The sequence below is a fragment of the Elgaria multicarinata genome, chromosome 7 (assembly GCF_023053635.1).
Source record: "Elgaria multicarinata webbii isolate HBS135686 ecotype San Diego chromosome 7, rElgMul1.1.pri, whole genome shotgun sequence".
Lineage (NCBI taxonomy): Eukaryota > Metazoa > Chordata > Lepidosauria > Squamata > Anguidae > Elgaria > Elgaria multicarinata.
The window spans coordinates 57,727,882-57,746,856 of record NC_086177.1 but is presented as its reverse complement, the minus strand read 5'-3'; the positions used below and the strand labels follow the sequence as shown (position 1 = coordinate 57,746,856).

At 43.9% G+C, this 18,975-nt stretch overlaps 1 protein-coding gene across 1 annotated transcript in view; it reads right to left on the bottom strand.

Moving 5' to 3' along the window:
• The window catches only part of LAMA3 (laminin subunit alpha 3), a 184,312-nt gene extending 177,667 nt beyond the window's left edge, over positions 1-6,645 (bottom strand). The window contains exon 1 of the mRNA XM_063131300.1: positions 6,331-6,645. Within this exon, the coding sequence (XP_062987370.1) occupies positions 6,331-6,645 (315 nt within the window). The remainder of the gene's footprint in view (positions 1-6,330) is intronic.
• Positions 6,646-18,975: the final 12,330 nt, after the last annotated feature.

Below are 18,975 nucleotides of genomic sequence, written 5' to 3'. Positions count from 1 at the left end.
CTATTGGTTGGATGAAACCTCATGCAAGTGGAAGTCCACTTGCACAACAGAACTTCCTCGTCTTTTCATCCCCCCTGCAGCTTCCAATGTGTGCCCCAAATCTGCTCCGGAGTGTTGAGCGACCATCCAGAACAGATTTGGGGGCACATGGAGGAGCTGCAGGGGGAGGGAGACCAGTGGTTCGACCAGTGGTTTCCTCTCGCAGGTAGAATTACACAATTAGAAATGGCTTCCCCACTGGGGCAATAGAAGTGATAAGTGGAAATGTTTTAAGGGACTATAACTTGAGGGAAAAGTTGCGTTGTAGGATTGGAGGTCTGTCCATCCTTCCCCTGATCTGCTTCCTGTCAAACTGGATAGGTTTTTCCCTAGTTACTGAAAATTAGGATGTAGGAGAAACATTTTGACTTAACTAGGTCACTTGGCATTCTGAAGACAAAGTAATAATGTTTCTAACATGTACATAAATTCTTCTGGAACTGCAAGCATTTCAGTTATTTAAAGTACATTCCACAAGAGCTGCCAACTAAGATGGCAGCTAAAGAAATATAAAGTGTTGCATAAAAAGTTCACATCTGCTTCTCACTGGTACTATCTGCAGAATGGCATTGCACTCTGCAGCCTGTCTGGCATAGTATATATGTCTCAATTCCAGCAGATTGGGAACTAACTAGATTTAAGCTGGAATTCAACAAAATAGCTCTGCGTGTATTAGTAACCCCATTACCCACATCTCCTCGAGTTGTCCTGAGTGTGTGTACAGCAAGATTCTCAATCCAAAAATTTAAAGTAATCTATAGATTACTAGAATTATGGCAACACTCATACCCTGTAAAGGATTGGCCTACATGGGGCATATATGGAACATTTGGAAAAAACTTTGCCCAGACTTAGTGATGTTGGAAATTCCAGTCTGACCAAAACACAACACTCATGACTATTTCAGTGGTCTAGGTTAAAGCTATATCCATACTCTTACGGTGGTATACCTCTTGAAGCTCCTTCATAAGGATCATCATGAATTGGTCTTCTATCAGCCTTTCCTGATCTGGTGTCCACCCAAGATGTTTCAGACTATAACCCCTATCTTCCCCCACTAGCATAAACACTGTGTATATACAGCAGAGGTGGGAATCTGTGGCCCTCCAGATATTGTTGGACAACAACTCCAGCATTCATGAATATTAGTCATGCTGGCTGGGGCTGATGGGAGTTGCAGTCCAACAACATCTGGAGGGCTGCAGATTCCCCAACCTTGGAATAGATATATGTCTATATGGTACCCTAGTTCCATGGTAGAGCACACACTTTGCATCCAGAAGGTCTCAGGTTCAATCCCCAGCATTTCCAGGTAGGGATAGGAGATCTGCTGCCAGTCAGCACCAACAACTATATGGACCAATGAATTATATGGACCAATGGTCTGCCTCAGTATAAGACATAGGTCACCTTTATCAATTCTTGGAAGTATCATTTATAACTGAACCTTTGGAAGGAATCTGGAAATTCTGAGAACCATACTCAAAATGTTCTTTAGATTACCTGAGGACTACAGCTCTGCCAAAGCTATTATATCCATTTAAAATTTAGAGTAGACATCCTTTTCTTGAAAAACACATTTTAGAAAATGACTCCAAGCCCATACACACTACAGAGGACAGTGAAGCAAGTACAGCATCTCAGGTTAACCACACATTTCAAGCTCTTGATTGTCGTTATACCGCCCAGAGAGCTTCGGCTATTGGGCGGTATAGAAATGTAATAAATAAATAAATAAATAATCTATCTCAGGCCTTAGCTAGACCTACCTTTTGTTCCAGGGAAGAGGAGGGGAGACCTTGCATTGCGATTAACGTGAGATCTCGCCCTCGTTTACACGTAAGGCGCGATGACCTCAGGAAGAGAGGCGTTGAGCCCGCCATGTTTTAAATTTTCTTAAAGGAGACGGAAGGCACAAACGCTCGTGTGCAAAGGTAAGTTTTTTTAAAAAAATTACCTACTTTCCCTGCTCCCCCCCACCCTACCCCTGATGGGCGCAGATCCTGGCTCCGCATGAGGAACTGCGTGGAGCCGGGTAAACCCGCGGAAACGGGCCACAAGCTCCACGATCTTAGGCTCAGCCCAAGACTGCAGAAAAAGTGAGCCTGAAGGATAGGGCTATATCCTGGGGCAAGGGAGGGATGATCCCTCCCTGATCCTGGGATCTCCTGTGTGTCATGTGGACGCACAGGGACAATCCCGGGGTTAGCCCTGGGATATAGCCTGGTGTAGCTAAGTCCTCAGACTCACTATTATCTGAAATATATTCATTTTCCCCCTGCATTATTTTGTACTGGACACATTACTATACATGGACATGTTTGTTCAAACCTTCTCCAGTTCCATTGCTATTTAATGCATGGTGTCCCCTTTTGTGCGAGTATATTATATTCCTGAGCTTAAAGTTCATTTGAGTTTAAGAATTGGAACAGTGTAATGATCTGTATGCAGCACTATTATCACATTTTCCAGCGTTGATTTCCTCAGCCTTTTGAAAGAATTTGGAACCCCTCTTGAACCAAAACGACGGCTGATAAACTACAGAGGTATTCTTGCTATGTGTCTCAATGAGGCTTTGTTAGAAACTGGAGAGAGGGACACTACTTGTATTCACATTTGTACAAATACTGTAGGCAGTGCAGCATGTTTCCGTGTGCCAGGGCAGATCTATCGGTAATCTTTCCGAGAACTTGGGTCAGGCATAAATCACAACTGACCTTTCGCCTAGAATCTCTAAGACAAATATTAACTCTCCTGTTCTCTCTGATTCTCAAAGAAACAGAAGAATGATATTAAAATCACAATTCAACCTCAGGGTTTTAATTTCATAAAGGAAACAATACCACAGACACAGGAGGACCTTCAGCTTAGCCCACATGTTCTGATCTGCTTCTGTGTAAATTATTGTGATGCAGCTCCTAAAAGTTACTAGCCTGCAGGGGGCTGGCAGAGGAGCAGCAGAGAGCTGTATGTCTGGGCTGGTAAAAGAGGAGGGGAGGGACCTTCCATCTTCTAGAGCCCACTTGGTTTCTATGCTGGGTGCAGAAGAGGGACAGAACCCTCCATCCTTCCTCTGCCAGCCTGTTCGCTCATCTGCATGGAATTCTATGCAGTCGCCTGTAAGAAATTCCAGGTTGCCTATGGCTACCAGTCTAATGCTTAAATAAAAGTCTATCTTAATCAGGTCCCAACCTACCATTTGGAAGAAGGAGGCAGCAGATGCTGAAAGCCAAGAGTGGCAGTGAAGTATTGGAGGACAGAGCTGTGTTTACCACATGGCCTTCCCTGTACCCCCTAAGCTAGCCTGCTCACCCTCAGAGGAATTGGACAATGCCATCTTGACCTTGACCTCAGGCATCTTCACCTCAGGTAGCCCTAGTTGTAATAGTTTTTAAAATTTCTTACAGCTCAATCGTATACTTGTCTACTCTAAACTACTGCAGTCAGTGGACTTTCTCCCAGGAAAATAGATAAAGAATTACACCTCAATGTTAGAACGTGGTATTCTGCAGGTATAAATTTGCCCCTCAGAATATTTTATTTTTCATTTATTTATTTATTTATTTATTACATTTTTATACCGCCCAATAGCCGAAGCTCTCTGGGCTGTTCACAAAAATTAAAACCATGAAGAACATAATAAAACAACCAACAATCTAAAAACACAAATACAAAATACAGTATAAAAAGCACAACCAGAATAAAACCACATATTTTTATTTATTTATTACATTTTTATATTCCTGCCACCTTGAATTCCTTATCAATCCTATCAGTACTTGTTTGGCAAGTCATCTCCAATAGGGCTTGCCACCTCTTCCACAAAACAAAACAGAAAGTTCAAAGCTGTTTTGCATAAATATTAATTAATTCAAATCAGGGGTGCAGAATCCCCGAGTTGCAACCCTAATCCGGATCACTGGGCTCCCCCATCCAGTCCACAGAGCCTCTTCACTTCCCATGGGGACACCATGGGTAAGCCACAGACCAGGCCAATGCTAGGAGCAGTGAAGGATGGTGGCTCCAAAGTAGAGTGGTGAATCCACTCCAGGTTTCAGTCAGAACTCTAAATGAGCTATCTAAGGTGCTTCTGCATCTTGGATAGTTCTGACTTGGTCTGACTGAAACCCGGAGTGGATTCATTGCCCCACTGTGATCAGAGCCACCAGCCCCCACTGGGTGTGAGAAGTGGCAGGGTCCATGCTGTGAGAGGCACAGAGAAAGCCTAAATTGTCTAGTTGCCCAGGCCAGTTCTACATCAACTTAGCAGCAGCAGCAGCAGCAGCAGCAGCGCGCACACACACACACACACACACACACACACGGTACATGCAGAACTAATAATGCACAGAGTAATGGATCATTTTGGTTAGAATTTACTCTTCTCCTGTCTCCTCCAAACAGACAAGATCCTACAAGTCACTGCCAAAGCACCTGGGGGGAGTGTATCTTCCTTAGCCCAACCCTGGAAATGTTGTCTTTTGCATTTTCTTTTTGCTGTAGCCATAGTTGTATGATACACCCAGGTAGAAAACCTGAACAGGCTGACAGCTTCATCATTTCCTTTCTCGTGAGACACCAAACAGATTCTCAGTCCAGAAGCTTCAGGCAAGAAGTTATTTAAGGGGCAGATTAGGACAGTTAGAGAGTCTGTACTTGTAAAATCCAGCCTGCACATTTAAACACTTCTCCATACCTTGCCAGCCGGATTAGCAGATCATGATGTAATACAGTCAGAATTTAGCAGATCATGGTACAATGCACCAACCTTCCTCAACCTGGTGCCCTCAATCTCTATCATCCTCAGGCAAGAGGACCATTGATGGCTGTGTATGATGGAAATTGCACTCTAATGCATTCTAGGGGCACCAGGTCAGGGAACGGAGTCAAACACAGTAGGAAGACAAAGGTTTAGTGGCCATGGAGTACGCCAAATGGCAACTAATAGGTTGAAGGTAAGAAGAATAAACATGCCACTTCCTTTAAGATTTTACAATGTAAGAGATCTACTTTCTTCCTTCAAGTTGTGCAACACGTTCTTTCTCTTCATTAACAGAATGTTTGTAGGGGAAAAGGTCTAGGCATAAAATAGAAGCTCTTGCATTTCATCAACTGGCTTTAATTATTTTTACCAATAACTAGCACAGTCACCATCAGTACGACAGGTACAGAGGAAATGGAGGGAGAGCTTGTATGTACTGCAAGGATCCCATGGGGTTCAACCACACATTGACATATGGGGTCTCTTTCTAATTGTCAAGAGGGGAAGGAGCCAATGTTACCCCTTTATTCAAAATCTGAGAGGAAAGCTTGACCTGTTGAATTTCCATCATGTGGCTATTAAAACATCATTTTTAATATTTATATTTATATGTTTTAATTGTATATGTTTTAATCTTCTAAGCCACCTTGAGTCCCAAAGTTGGGGAAAAGGCAGGAAATAATAATAATAATAATAATAATAATAATAATAATAATAATAAATGCTGCCAGAAATTAAAAGTGCCAGCAACCCATCCCTATCAGTAAGCAGTGGTCCTTGTTCAGAATAACCACTTTGCACATCAATAAAAGCATTGGCAGGGGTTTGAGGGCGGGAGAGAGAGGTCTACCTTTCCGCAATTCATTAACTATCCTGGTGATGATGATGACCTGTTAAAGCAGATTAAGCACACAATCCTATGCATGTTTAGACAGAAGAAGAGTCCTACAAATCCCAGCATGACTCAGTCAGCATGGGAGGAATAGGATAGTGTTCTGTCTAAACATGCATAGGATTGTGTCCTAAAGAGTTCAGCACCTCGCATCCATTTGAAGATAAGTGACGGACTCAGGAGATCCAGGTTCTAGTCCCCACTTAGCCATGAAGCTCACTGGGTGATATTTGGCCAGACCCTGGCTCTCAGCATAACCTACCTCACAGGGATGTCGTGAGGATAAAATAGAAATGAGGAGAATCATGCCTTGGGTTCCTTGGAGGAAAAAGGTAGGATATAAATGTAACAATATTTTTTTAAAAAAAACTCTACTCAGAAGTAAGTCTCTTACCCCCAGGTAAGTCAATAGGACTTACCCCCAGGTAAGTGCGTACACCAGGATCGCAGCTTTAATAATTACAGAAAGTGGAGTCATTAATCCGCATGGCATGATATTCTCTGATTTTACTCCTCACTACCTCCCGCCCCCCAATCGCGTGGCAATGGATCCTAGGGCGATTCCCCCCCCCCCGCCGCCTGCCACCCAGGGGCGATGTCCTTGCCATCCCCTCCGGGGCCAGCGGCGTCTCCTCACCTGGATGGTCTTCCCCGCGGGCGCAGCCGCGGGTCCCCCCACCAGCTTGCAGTAGAGCTCTAGGCGGGGCCTGCCGCTCTCGTCCTGGCCGCAGGTGGCTGTCGCCCAAATGCTGGCGACCTCCGCCAGGTTGAAGTAGGGCGGGTGGAGGCTGACGAGCCCCCGCGCCGCGTCGTCGTCGTCGTCGGGGAAAGCCGCCTGAGAGTCCGCGAGGCAGCAGCAGCAGCAGCAACAGCAGCAACAGCACCAGAGCGCCAAGACGAGCCCGGCCGTCAGGGCAGCAAAGGGAGCTGCGGGCGCCCGGCTCCTCGCCATCCTCGGCCGGCTTCCCTCCAGCATGCACGAGGAGGAGGCTGCGGCGACCCTTGGCGGCGTGTTTGTTGATGTCCCGGGTTCACTGACCCAAGCGGGAAGAGCAGGCGGAGATCGGCCTCCCTCGCGCCGCTCCTCCTGCGCGCCTTTGTTTTCCGCCTATTGGCCCGAAAGGAGGAGGCGGCGGCGGCGGCAGCGGCGACACCCCCCCTGCTGCTCGGCCGCCAACTTCGCAGGATCCAGGGAGAAGACGCAGCCTACATTGTGGAGGCGGTGGCGGATACGCAAGGGAAGGTTTCGATCCTGAGGGGAAGGAATCTCTCGAGGGGCCGCGTCAGGGCAACCAAGAGAACAGCCTGCAGCCATCATAACAGCCACGTGTGGGCATGGGGTGCGTGGCGGGGGTGCGTTGTTATGCAGAGTCCCACCGAGAGGCGACAGGCGAGGAGGGCTCAGGAAATGTAGCCCAATGCTGACTCCAGCTTAGAACAGAACTTTGGCTTTGGGGGTTCTGTGTCACCCAGCACTCACTCGCTCGCTCGCTCGCTCGCTCTGGCCCCGTTCAGACAACACGCTAAACCATGCTGCTTAACCACAAAATGGTTAACGGAACCTATTAACCATTTTGTGGTTAAGCAGCATGGTTTAGTGTGTTGCCTGAACGGGGCCTCTCTCTTCTTTCCATCCAAATCCAAGGAAACTGTTCTGGTTCTAAATCGGTGTCTGGTATCAGTAATGGAATGCATGAGGGCAAACAAGTTGAAGCTTAATCCGGACAAGGTAGGAGTGCTCCTAGATTAATCAAAAGGCAGATCAGGAAATAGGGATTCAACCTATGCTGGATGGGGTCGTTCTCCTCCTGACAACCCAGGCTCACAGTCTGGTGTACTCCTGGATTCACCGCCCAGGTCTCTGTAGTGGCCAGGGATGTGTTTACACAGCTGAGGCTAATGCGGCAACTGCGCCCGTTCCTAGAGATGTTTGATCAGGCCACAATCATGCAAGCCTTGGTTACAACCCCTTTAGATTACTGTAATGTGCTCTACATGGGGCTGCCTTCAAAAATTGTTCTAAACTTCAGCTGGTCCAGAATGCTGCAGCCAGACTGTTGACTGGGGCTGGTAACAGGGAACACTCCCTTGTTACAGCAGCTTCACTGGCTACTAATCTGTTTCTGGGCATAATTCAAAGTGTTGGTTAAAGCTAACAAAAAGGGGAACCCTATGAGGAATGCCAAAAAGCCAAAAGCAAAGGTGTAGACAAAAGGATGCTATATTCAAAGAAGGAAAAAGTTCCAACGCCTTCTTCAGGGCAATTTTATAGAATCAGAGAATAGTAGAGTTGGAAGGGGCCTATAAGGCCATCGAGTCCAACCCCCTGCTCAGTTCAGGATCCACCTTAAAACATCCCTGACAGATGGGATCAGATTATTTGGTCTTGAGTGGACTGGATTGTAAATGTGACTTCATATAGAGTTCTTTCGCTTAAAAAGTAAATGTGTGGCTTGAAGATATGTGTGTATTGATGTGAGAATAATTCAGGTAAAAACTACGTTATAAAAACTAGAGTTAGAATGGTTGTGGTAAAAGACAATAGAAATGTTTTCAAGATGTTCCATATTCTTAGGGTTTGTCCATGTCGTTTGATATATGCCATGTTGTAGAATTTAAGGTACATTTTTATATGTAAATTAAACATCGAGCGCATCTTTTATATATTGTCAAGAAAAACTTCTTTTTTTAAAAAAAACTATATTAAAGCCAGTTTTACAATTGACACCAGCACCAGAGCCGAGCCTCTTCTTCCTCGCTCAGCTTTAGTGGTGCTTCTCCCTTCCACCTCTCCCTGCTAACACCTTCCCCAGTTGAAGACCTGCTGTGATCTTTTTGCATCGCACTTTGAGGACAAAACTGCTTGTCTCTGCAGCGAGCTTGACACTGTTGTTAGTGTAGATCCAGTTGAGGTGTCTGATGCCCAATTTTGTGCGGTCAGTTCCAGTTATTGCTGCCAGATGATGTGAACAAGGTGCTTGCAACAATGTGACCAACCACTTGCCCTCTAGATCCCTGTCCCTCCTGGCTTATAAAAGTGAGCCGAGGGGGGTTGACTAAGTGGGTCCAGGGGGTGATAAATGCATCCCTTTGAGAAGGGGTGTTCCCTGCTGTCCTTAAGGAGGCAGTAGTGCGACCAGTCCTGAAGAAGCTCTCCCTGGACCCAATGGTACTAGATAATTACCACCCAGTTGCAAACACCCCCTTTTTAGGGAAGGTACTTGAGAAGGTTGTGGCGGAGCAACTGCAGGCACTCTGGGAGGGTACTGATTATCTAGACCCATTCCAGTCTGGGTTTCAATCTGGTTACGGGACTGAATCAGACTTGGTCACCCTGATGGATGACCTTTATCGAGAGAGGGACAGGGGAATGCAACCCTGTTAATTCTTCTTCATCTCTTATAGGCGCCCAGAAAGCTTTGGCTTTGGGGCAGTATAGAAATGCAATAAATAAATAAATAAATAAATAGGCTTTGGATACCATTGACCATGGTATCCTCCTGGATCGACTCCATGGGATGGACATTGGAGTCACTGTGCCAAAGTGGTTCCAGTCCTACCTATGGGGTTGCTTTCAGAGAGCAGCATTGGGTGACCATTCCTCGACCCCTTGGCAATTGAGCTATGGGGTGCCATATGGTACCACCTTGTCCCCAGTGCTGGGAATGGTCATTAGGAGATTCAGAGCTAAATGCCATCAATATGCTAATGACACGCAGCTCTGTCTCCCTGTGACAACTAAATCAGGTGAGGCTGTGCAGATCCTGGACCCGTGCCTAGACTCAGTAATGGGCTGGATGAGGGCCAATAAACTGAAACTGAATCCTGGCAAGACAGAAGCCCTGTGGGTGAGTGGTTCCGAGTCCGGGAGGTAGGCTCATTGTCTGTTCTGGATGGGGTTGCACTCCCTCTGAAAGATCAGGTTTGTAGTTTGGGGATACTCTGAGCCTCCATCTCTGTTGCTGGAGGCTCAAGTGGCCACCATGGCTCAGAGTGCCTTTTACCAGCTTCACCTGGTTCGCCAGTTATGGCCTTTCCTGGAAAGGGACAACTTGGCCATGGTAATACAAACATTAGTAACCTCAAGATTGGATTACTGCAATGTGCTGTATGTGGGGCTGCCCTTAAAGCTGCTCCAGAAGCTGGAGCTAGTGCAGAATGCTGCAGCTTGGCCATTTTCCAGCATGTAACTATTCTGCTGAAGGAACTGCACTGGCTGCCTATTTGCTACTGGGCCAGGTTTAAGGTTCTTGTGCTAGTGTACAAAGCCCAAAAGAACTTGGAACCAGAACACCTGAGAAAGTGCCTTCTCCCCTATCAACCTGCCTGGTCACTGAGGTCATCCAAGGGCATGCTCCTGGTGTTTCCATAGAATCATAGAATAGTAGAGTTGGAAGGGGCCTATAAGGGGAAGACCCTTCAGTGCGGTGGGCCCCCTCCTATGGAATTCCCTGCCTCTAGAGGTCAGCTAGGCACAAACTTTGTATTCCTTCTGATGCCTCCTAAAAACGTCATTCCAGGAAGCCGTCCCTTAATGACCAGCCGTGGTTTGTTTTGCACTTTGTTTCTTTTAAAAATGTACTTTTATTGTGTTTTTATTCTATTTTATTTTGTCCACTGCTCCGAAATTCAGAATGGGGAGTGTTACATATTCTGAATAAATAAATAAAATAAATAATCTATGCATAGTATTCCAAAAGTGGTCAAACTATAGATTTGTGTAAAGTTATTACCATATTGGCAAGTGTTTGTTTTTTACTTCTTTCCCAATGATCCCTAACTGGAATTTGCACTTTTCACAGCTCTAGCACACTGGGTTGATGCTTTCCCAATCACTGCCAGCTCAGACCCTATCAATGTATATGTGAAGTTAGGATATTTTGCTCCACTAAACTGCATTTGCCATTTTAATGCATATGTACCGAGCTTGGAAAGATCCTTTTGGAGCTCTTTGTATTCCCTTTTTGTTTTTACCACTCTGGATAATTTGATGTTATTTGCAAACTTGGCCACTTCACTGCTCATCCCTAACTCCAGTTAACTGCTGAACACGTTAAAAAGCAGCAGTGCTGGTACCCTGTTTCTTACCTCCCCTTCTGCTGTGCAAACTGACCATTTATTTCTGTTCTCTGTTCTCTGTTCCTAGTTATGTATGTATCCTTTTGCCAAATAAAATTCCTACAAGTGCCAATGCCAGAGTCCTGCATGACCCCTATATGCTTATTGCTTAGTTCTACCCTGTCCCTATTTGGGTGTTTTCACCCTCATTGCCTAGGACAGTGTTTCTCAAACCATGGGGCAGGAGGACCCACCAATGGGTCTCTCAGCCAACCTTCAGGTGGGTCTCAGTGTTGCAGACTACCCAGTAGGCCTCTTCAGAAGAAACCTTAAACCAGGCTAGTTAAGTCTTTTGGTTAAGCAGCAGGGTTTAACCATTTGCTGCAAAAGGGTTAGCGACCTAACCATGGCTTAGCATGTTGTCTGAATAGGCCCACTGTTTTATCTTGATAAGAGCTTAACTACACATTATACACAGCCACATATAATCACATCCCAATGACCCTTTTATGCTTGTTATGAAAAGCCATTTGGGGAGAGTGTAATTTGGAGTGGAGAAGCAGTAGGGAGGAGGAATGCTTAACCCTTTCTCCACTCTCTACTCCTGATTCCTTCTTCCTGAAATGGCTTTTCCTGGTGTAAGGGATTGGTGGGGGAAGAGATTACTGGATTTGGCTATGCATTTATATGTGACAGCTAACTGTGTTCTATTTTTTCAGGAATGAAAATGTTGACTCAAAAATGTATTTTCTTCTAGAGAAATGTTGAACTACATGTTACACTAAACTTTTTCTGCAGAGTGTCAAATTCACCTTTCAGCAACCGTAAACAGAGACATTTCCTCCACATGTAGGCTGCCAGAGGCTAGTTCAGCACTTTGTCAAGGTGAAAGCATAAGTGGTAGTATTACCTTAGAACTTACTGCCAACAACTTTGGAAGATTTTGATGACTCTGACTAACGGGCATGCAGATCCCATCTCTAATTACTCAAAAGCAGCAGCATGGAATGCATACTAGTGAGATTTGCTTCAAACCCTACTGGGGTGGACACTTGCACTTTATAAAAAAAGGAAGGAAAAAGGATATAATTATTATATTTTAAATAAAAATACAAGATATGTCATGGTCTAAGGTGAGCTATGTGCCTGCTCAGCCTGCTGTGTCTAGGTGCTAACTCTTGATGGGCAACATCAAAGGCCTTCATCTCCTTTCTTATGTTTCTTTATCTTTACCAGACTTGGACTGGACAGCTCAGATGCCTTCAAGTAGAGGACTGGCCTCTCCAAAGTTGGACATATGGCCACCCCAATTTAAATCTGGTCACAAGATAAATCAGGAAAGTTGCACCAGTTCTACTCAATTCTTTAAGTTGAGAAATTGTCACGGCAGCTTTAGGATTATGCTGCAGGAATGAAATAATGAAAATTCAGTGGGAGAGACTCCCACAGGTTCTGTGGTTCTAAACTAATGGATATATGTGTGGATGAAACAGGACCCATTGACATGAACATTACCAGTAGTCAGTCACTTTGACCCCTGAGCCCCTCTCTTCAGGGCCTTTTTAGAGACCCAGGGCTGAATGTTCATTTGAGGCCCCTGAAATGGAAGGCATTCTGATAGGTCTCTGTGAACACACTGGTGCCTGTAGAAGTGTTGAGGACCCCATAGTGGTTTGCAAAATCACCACAGGCCCCTGTGGCATATTTAAGCCACAACAAGCCATGGTGCCTGAGGCTGCTACTATGCATATTCAGGCCCTGGCCACAGGTTGTGTCATCTGAAGCTGGGAGGCAGGGGTTGTTTGAGGAAAAATTCTCAAATAATCTGTAGGCTGTTGTAGGATTATTTAAGACTTATTTAACCCTCAAACAACCCCTGCCACCCAGGTTCGAATGACACAACAAACCCTGTCAACCCTCCACTTTGGGACTGAATATTCAAAATGGCCATCTGGATGGGCCACAACTCACCATGGTTTAAATAAGCCACAATGGGCTGCAGTGATCATGCAAACCCAGGCTACGTTTGACTATGGTCGGGCTGGGTTGCTGCTATTAGCACTGCCTGTGTCTGCAACCATCTTGCTTGTTCTGTCATGACAAAAGAACACGGCCACCAGTAGAGTTTGTTTTGTGATTTTTTCTATTAAGTTTATAGAGCTCAAGTTAATGAGATTCTGAAAGAGCTGGCAACAATACAGCAGTGCCAATATAGATGTGATGCCCTCCGTTGTGAGCCCCTCCTTCATATGTGAGCCCCAGGGTAATTGCCTCTTGTCCCTTCAACCCCGCTTGAACCAGACTAGTGTGAAATAATATCTATCCATGTGTGGAAGATTTGCAGTGGTATGCAAAATGGCTGGTTGCTTGAATTTAGATGTGGGGAGAGGGAAGAGCTGAAAATTGGCAGAGGGATGTGCAAATTAGCTCTCAGAGTGAAACTAGGACATTGGGAGTTTTTCACACAGCAAAAATTTAACATTTTTATGAAAATTTCTTTATTTCATAGGCAGACAGGAAGTTGCTTCTCTTGCATTTGACTGGGTTTCTAGTGACAACATCCTCATCATTTGGGGGAAAACACATATAATAGGGTCTAGATACTAAGAGACATTAGCAGTCACCCATCCCTCAGGTAAGTCTATCCCCTTTACCTTGAGGTCAGAAATGTGGCATGCTATACTAGTGTGGCATGCTATACTAATGTGACCAGATACAAAAGAGGGCAGGGCTCCTGCAGCTTTAACTGTTGTGATGAAGAGGGAATTTCACCAGGTTCTCCCTATATACAAATGACACTTGCTGAAATTCCCTTTTCTGTATAACTGTTAAAGATACAGGAGCCCTGTCCTCCTTTCCATATGGTCACCCTATGTTATCCATCTTGGCACTTGCGATGGGGACTGGATGTCACATTTTTGACTCTAAAGCAAGACTGGCAGGAGTATTTTGCAAAAGCTGCAATGCGGTAAGGACAAGCTTTCGGCTGATTGTCTGGCTAAGCTTGAAGAGTTTGTTTCTAATCTAAGACACATTGGAGAGATGTACATACTAACCTGTTCCAGGAAAACACTTAAGCCATATGAGACAAAGGAACCATTTGTGTGCTTGTGGTAAGGAACCATTTTAGGTATTTTGGTTTTTCTTACTTGGTAAGATCAAGGTTCTCTAAGCAAATTACACTTGCTTCTTGTTTCTCTTGTCTTATTGGAGTTTTACCCAGTCCAGTGTTATACAAACATAAATAAGAAAAAAAAACACTTGTCATTCCACAAAGGCATAATTCAAGATACCTCTAAAACCCTACACAGGGCTGAAGCTACCTTCCCCAGAATTGATGCCAAAGGACCCCAAGTGCAGTAAGAAGAGGAATGAGCCACTAACACATGCTATCCGTTTAGCCAAATCTATATTAGAAGATTAATGCAAAAAAGTATTGGCAGATAAGAAGGGAACCTTAAAAACTCAGGTACAGCAACTACATTTCACTTGTTCCAAGTGCTACTGATGCAGTATTGTCAGCTTCTATCTTGTGAAATGAATAGTTGGGGGAAAACTGATGTTGAATCCTTTGTACTTCACATCCTGTTTTTAATATACTGATGCCAATGTTCCTTCTCTTTGACATTTAGGTCAGGAAAAGTGTTGATTAGTGCACTTTGGCCATTGCATTCAGAATAGCAGCTTGAAGTATCTGGAATTTCATAGATAGCCCTAGGATCTAGAACAGGCATGGGTAACTTGTAGCCCTCCAGATGTTTTGGCCTACAGCTCCCACCAGCGAGTTGTACAGCTCCCACCTGGGAGTTGTAATCGGAGGGTCACAAGTTGTCCATCCTGATCTAGAATGTCCAAATACCCTCAGTTTTAACAGGTCATGGGAACACACCTTCATAAAAAAAATGGTATGTGTTAGTGGCTGAGTCTTATGATGGTGCCCAGGTAAGGTTGGAGGGTTCTTATAGAAGGCTTCTTGCACAATCATTCGCTTCTTGCACAACCATTCTTTAGACTGGGAATGCTTCCAATGAGGCTTTTATTGTGAAGTTGCTCTTCTCATTCACAGAGTTTAATGGGGCGGGGGGGGGGGGGAGAGACAAAGAGTCCTAGGAGCCACCTGTCTGGAAACAGTCTGGTTACTGCATTGACATTAATAGCAATGTAATACATGAATTCGTAGGTGTCTAACATAGTTAATCAAGCAGCAAACATGAATATAAATCTACATTCTAGCTGTAATGTAAATGTAAATATATTTTCTAAAGAATCTAAATGTGAACATAAAATCTTCCTCTAAAGGTGGAGTGGGAAACTTTTTTTCTATTGAGGGCCACGTTCCCTTAGAGGTGATCTCTCAGGGCCCGGATTCTGGCAGTGGGAGGGGCCAGACCTTGCAAATGGGTGTGGCAAAAGTCACCTCACGAACACTCTTACACCATCTCTTTCTCACACTACACACACATCCACAGCAACTAGAGTGCATTTTTGAAGAAAGTGATGCCATTCTAATCACCAGTCCATGATTTGGCCTCCAAGCTCATGTGTATCTGCCTGTCTGCCTACCGTTCTGACTTTCCATGTGGCAGCAACTGATACAGGAAAGTATAGGAGATACCAGGGGGCACATGAAATAATGCTTGTGGTCCATGGACCATGGGTTGCCCGCCTCTGTACCAAAGCAAGCACATATATTTTGTTTGCAGGTGTTGTTTCAAATGAACAGTTTCAGGCTAAGTAATTACTGTTGACGCAGAGTACAAATGTTTGTAAATATTATTATTATTATTATTATTATTATTATTATTATTATTATTATTATTTATATAGCACCATCAATGTACATGGTGCTGTACAGAGTAAAACAGTAAATAGCAAGACTCTGCTGCATAGGCTTACAATCTGATAAAATCATAGTAAAACAATAAGGAGGGGAAGAGAATGCAAACAGGCACAGGGTAGGGTAAGCAGGCACAGGGTAGGGTAAAACTAACAGTATAAAGTTCGCACAACATCAAGTTTTAAAAGCTTTAGAAAAAAGAAAAGTTTTTAGTTGAGCTTTAAAAGCTGCGATTGAACTTGTAGTTCTCAAATGTTCTGGAAGAGCATTCCAGGCGTAAGGGGCAGCAGAAGAAAATGGACGAAGCCGAGCAAGGGAAGTAGAGGCCCTTGGGCAGGCGAGAAATATGGCATCAGAGGAGCGAAGAGCACGAGCGGGGCAATAGTGTGAGATGAGAGAGGAGAGATAGGAAGGAGCTAGAATAAAATAAAACCTTCCTAACTAAAGAGGAAGAAATTATGTTCTTAATGGGCAATATCCATTTGGGGCCTACAGCACAAAGCCAACCCCCCCCCCCCAACACACACACCTAGCCCTGGCAACCTCCTCCATTCCAGAAACAAGCTTGTTTTGGGGATTTCCTCCTAGAAGCACAATATTGTGTTGTGTAAGCAGCAGGGTCCACTTGTGGATCAGGGCTTGGTGGGGTGGGACTTCCCAACTGGGTATTGCTCAATGTCTACAAATCAATTTTGTCTGTAGTTTCTCGAACCCATCTGATACTTAATACTACTTATTGCTTCTGTTAATTATGAAAAATTTAAATCCAGAGACATTCCTCTGACCAGAAATAAGGAATTCTGTATCAAAACTATAGGTGAATAAGTTTTGTACCTTCTTTCTAAAACAACTTCCTCTGAACTGCATCTCCCAAAATTGAAAACAAAAACATGTTATAGTGGCTACCATAATGGCTATAGAAGAGTTTGTTTATTTTATTTTCTTAGATATTTATAATTTTTTTCTTTTTGTTTTAGGGTTCGGGGAAGACTGCAATGCCCCATCTCTCTGAAATCTGTACAGGTAATTTGTCTGTAAAGTTGAAGTTAGGCACAATGCAATTTGTCTGTAAAATTGAAGTTAGGCACAATGTCATAATCTGGCATTCAGTTACTTTTACTCCTATTGAATTCAACGGGCCAGAATATGCTTATCTTAGGTATTGCCCTACAGCATACCAGAATGCAATCCCATGCATGCACTGTGCAAGGCCACTGTACATCCACTCTGTTCGATGAGAATTGCTCCTCAATAAGTGTCCACAGGATTGCAGCCTTAAAATGGTTCAGTTCATCTTTGGGTATTAGAATATTTGCACAATATCCATACGTTATAATTTTATTTATTTATTTATTACATTTATATACTGCCCCACAGCCGACGCTCTCTGGGCGGTTCACACAAGTTAAAAACAGTAAACATTAAAAAGTATACAAAATTTAAAACCCATCAGAAACATAAAAACAACAGTATAAAAACAACAGTATCCATTTAAAAAACAGCAGTTCTAGGGTCCGTTAGAAAATAAATGTAGCGTTGTTAAATGCTGTTAAATGCCTGGGAGAAGAGAAGTCTTGACCTGGTGCCTGAAAGATAACAGTGTTGGTGCCAGGCGAACCCCATCAGGGAGATCATTCCACAGTCGGGGGGGGGGGGCGGGGATCACCAAAAACACCCTCTCCCTTGTTGCCATCCTCCGAGCTTCCCTCAGAGTAGGCACTTGGAGGAGGACCTTAGATTTTGAGCGCAGTGTATGGGTAGGTTCATGTCGGGCATAATGACATGTGAAAAGCAGAATCAGTAAATGCTGATTTAAGATACTACAATCTAAGTTATGACACTACACATTTTCCAATAAGATTACACATACTGTTCCTGTACTCATGCCATGAGCAAACAAATGGCCATCTCCACACCCAAAACACATACAGATAATGTACCGAAAATAGATTTTACTGGCATACACATTTTTATTTCAACATACTGCCCATTAGTAATCTAGAACATCTAGTTTTCTAGGTGAAACATTTTAATGTTTATCTTAATAGCAAAATGTAATCCACATAAATTAAACTCCCATGTAATGTAAATGTGCATGAACAGTAATGTCAAGACATCCCAAGCAAAGAGAGGGGAAATTAATTCAACTGTGCTTATTGAGTCAATTGAGGACAGGTAAACAGTTAACTTCAGAATGAGTCATACAATACACAAAAGAGTAAAGAGAAGAGAGGAGGAGTCCAAATAGCTGGCAAAAGAAAGCATGAAATCATAAAATTGAACACAATGTACTAAAGTTGTAAAGAAAATCATAAAGGAGGGAAAAAATTCCTAAGCTGGGAGGGGAGGAAAAAAGTATTTTTAAACTTAGTGTAACTATACGAGTTCCATATATGAGGAGAATGGAACAGAGAATGCACTCAATGGGGCACACTTCTGAGTAAACCTGTATAGGATTGTACTGTCAGTAATACAAAGAGAACATGGAGTTTGTTGAAGGTTTATGTTTTGAGGGCGAAATTGTTTCTGAACAATGTACACAGTGGTGCCACTACTGACTGGAGGACAAAACATATGAGTGTTTTACCCACCACAATAATTTCATTCAGCTGCCTGTCATCAGAACTGCCCAGAAAACCAAGTTAGTGATCACACAAATTATGGCAAAAGAAACGGTTCTTGAAGTGTCTCCCCAAAAGTTGCCTAGCAACAAGAAAATGGTGGTATGTGTTTTGCTGGCCTGTTTTTGGACCTGCCATTCTGTGGCTTACTAGACACCTGAGCTGTACTTAGGTTTTATCTTAGCTCCTGAAAAATCAGAACTCTGTTCTGTACTGTAAGGGCTCAATGTTGCCTTCCTAGTCAAGACATACTGTCTTGTTTCCAAAACAGAAATAAGAAACCAATAGTGAACTAAAACCACTGTGTGGGCCTCTGCCTCAGCTATTATCCTGAGCCGCAATGACCCAGTTTCTATTCCTGTGAGTGTTCTAAGCATGTAATGGCTGGATATCAAGGATACAATATGAATTGGACCAGAGACCCAAAACAGACATTATTCTGTCACCAAGGAGAGGAAACCACCCAAGCAAAATGGCAGGAGACAGCGTGGTAAGTTGAAGCCATCCAGAAGCAAGGCCACAGTCAGGACCTTGGACAGGACTGAAAGTGCTATTTCATTCTACAGCTAAGGTAGGCAGACAAGTTATCTCAGTGCTGGTGTGGAGCAACTGCCAGGCTTTTATATTGCGGCCAAGAGACTCTATCTGGAAGCTCTACCCACTGAATAATGCATCTGGCCACTTTAAAGAGCCAGTGCCTTTTCCTGCAATCTTCTCCTAGGGAAGCCTTCCCAAACCTGGTCTCCTCCAGCTGTTTTGGATTTCA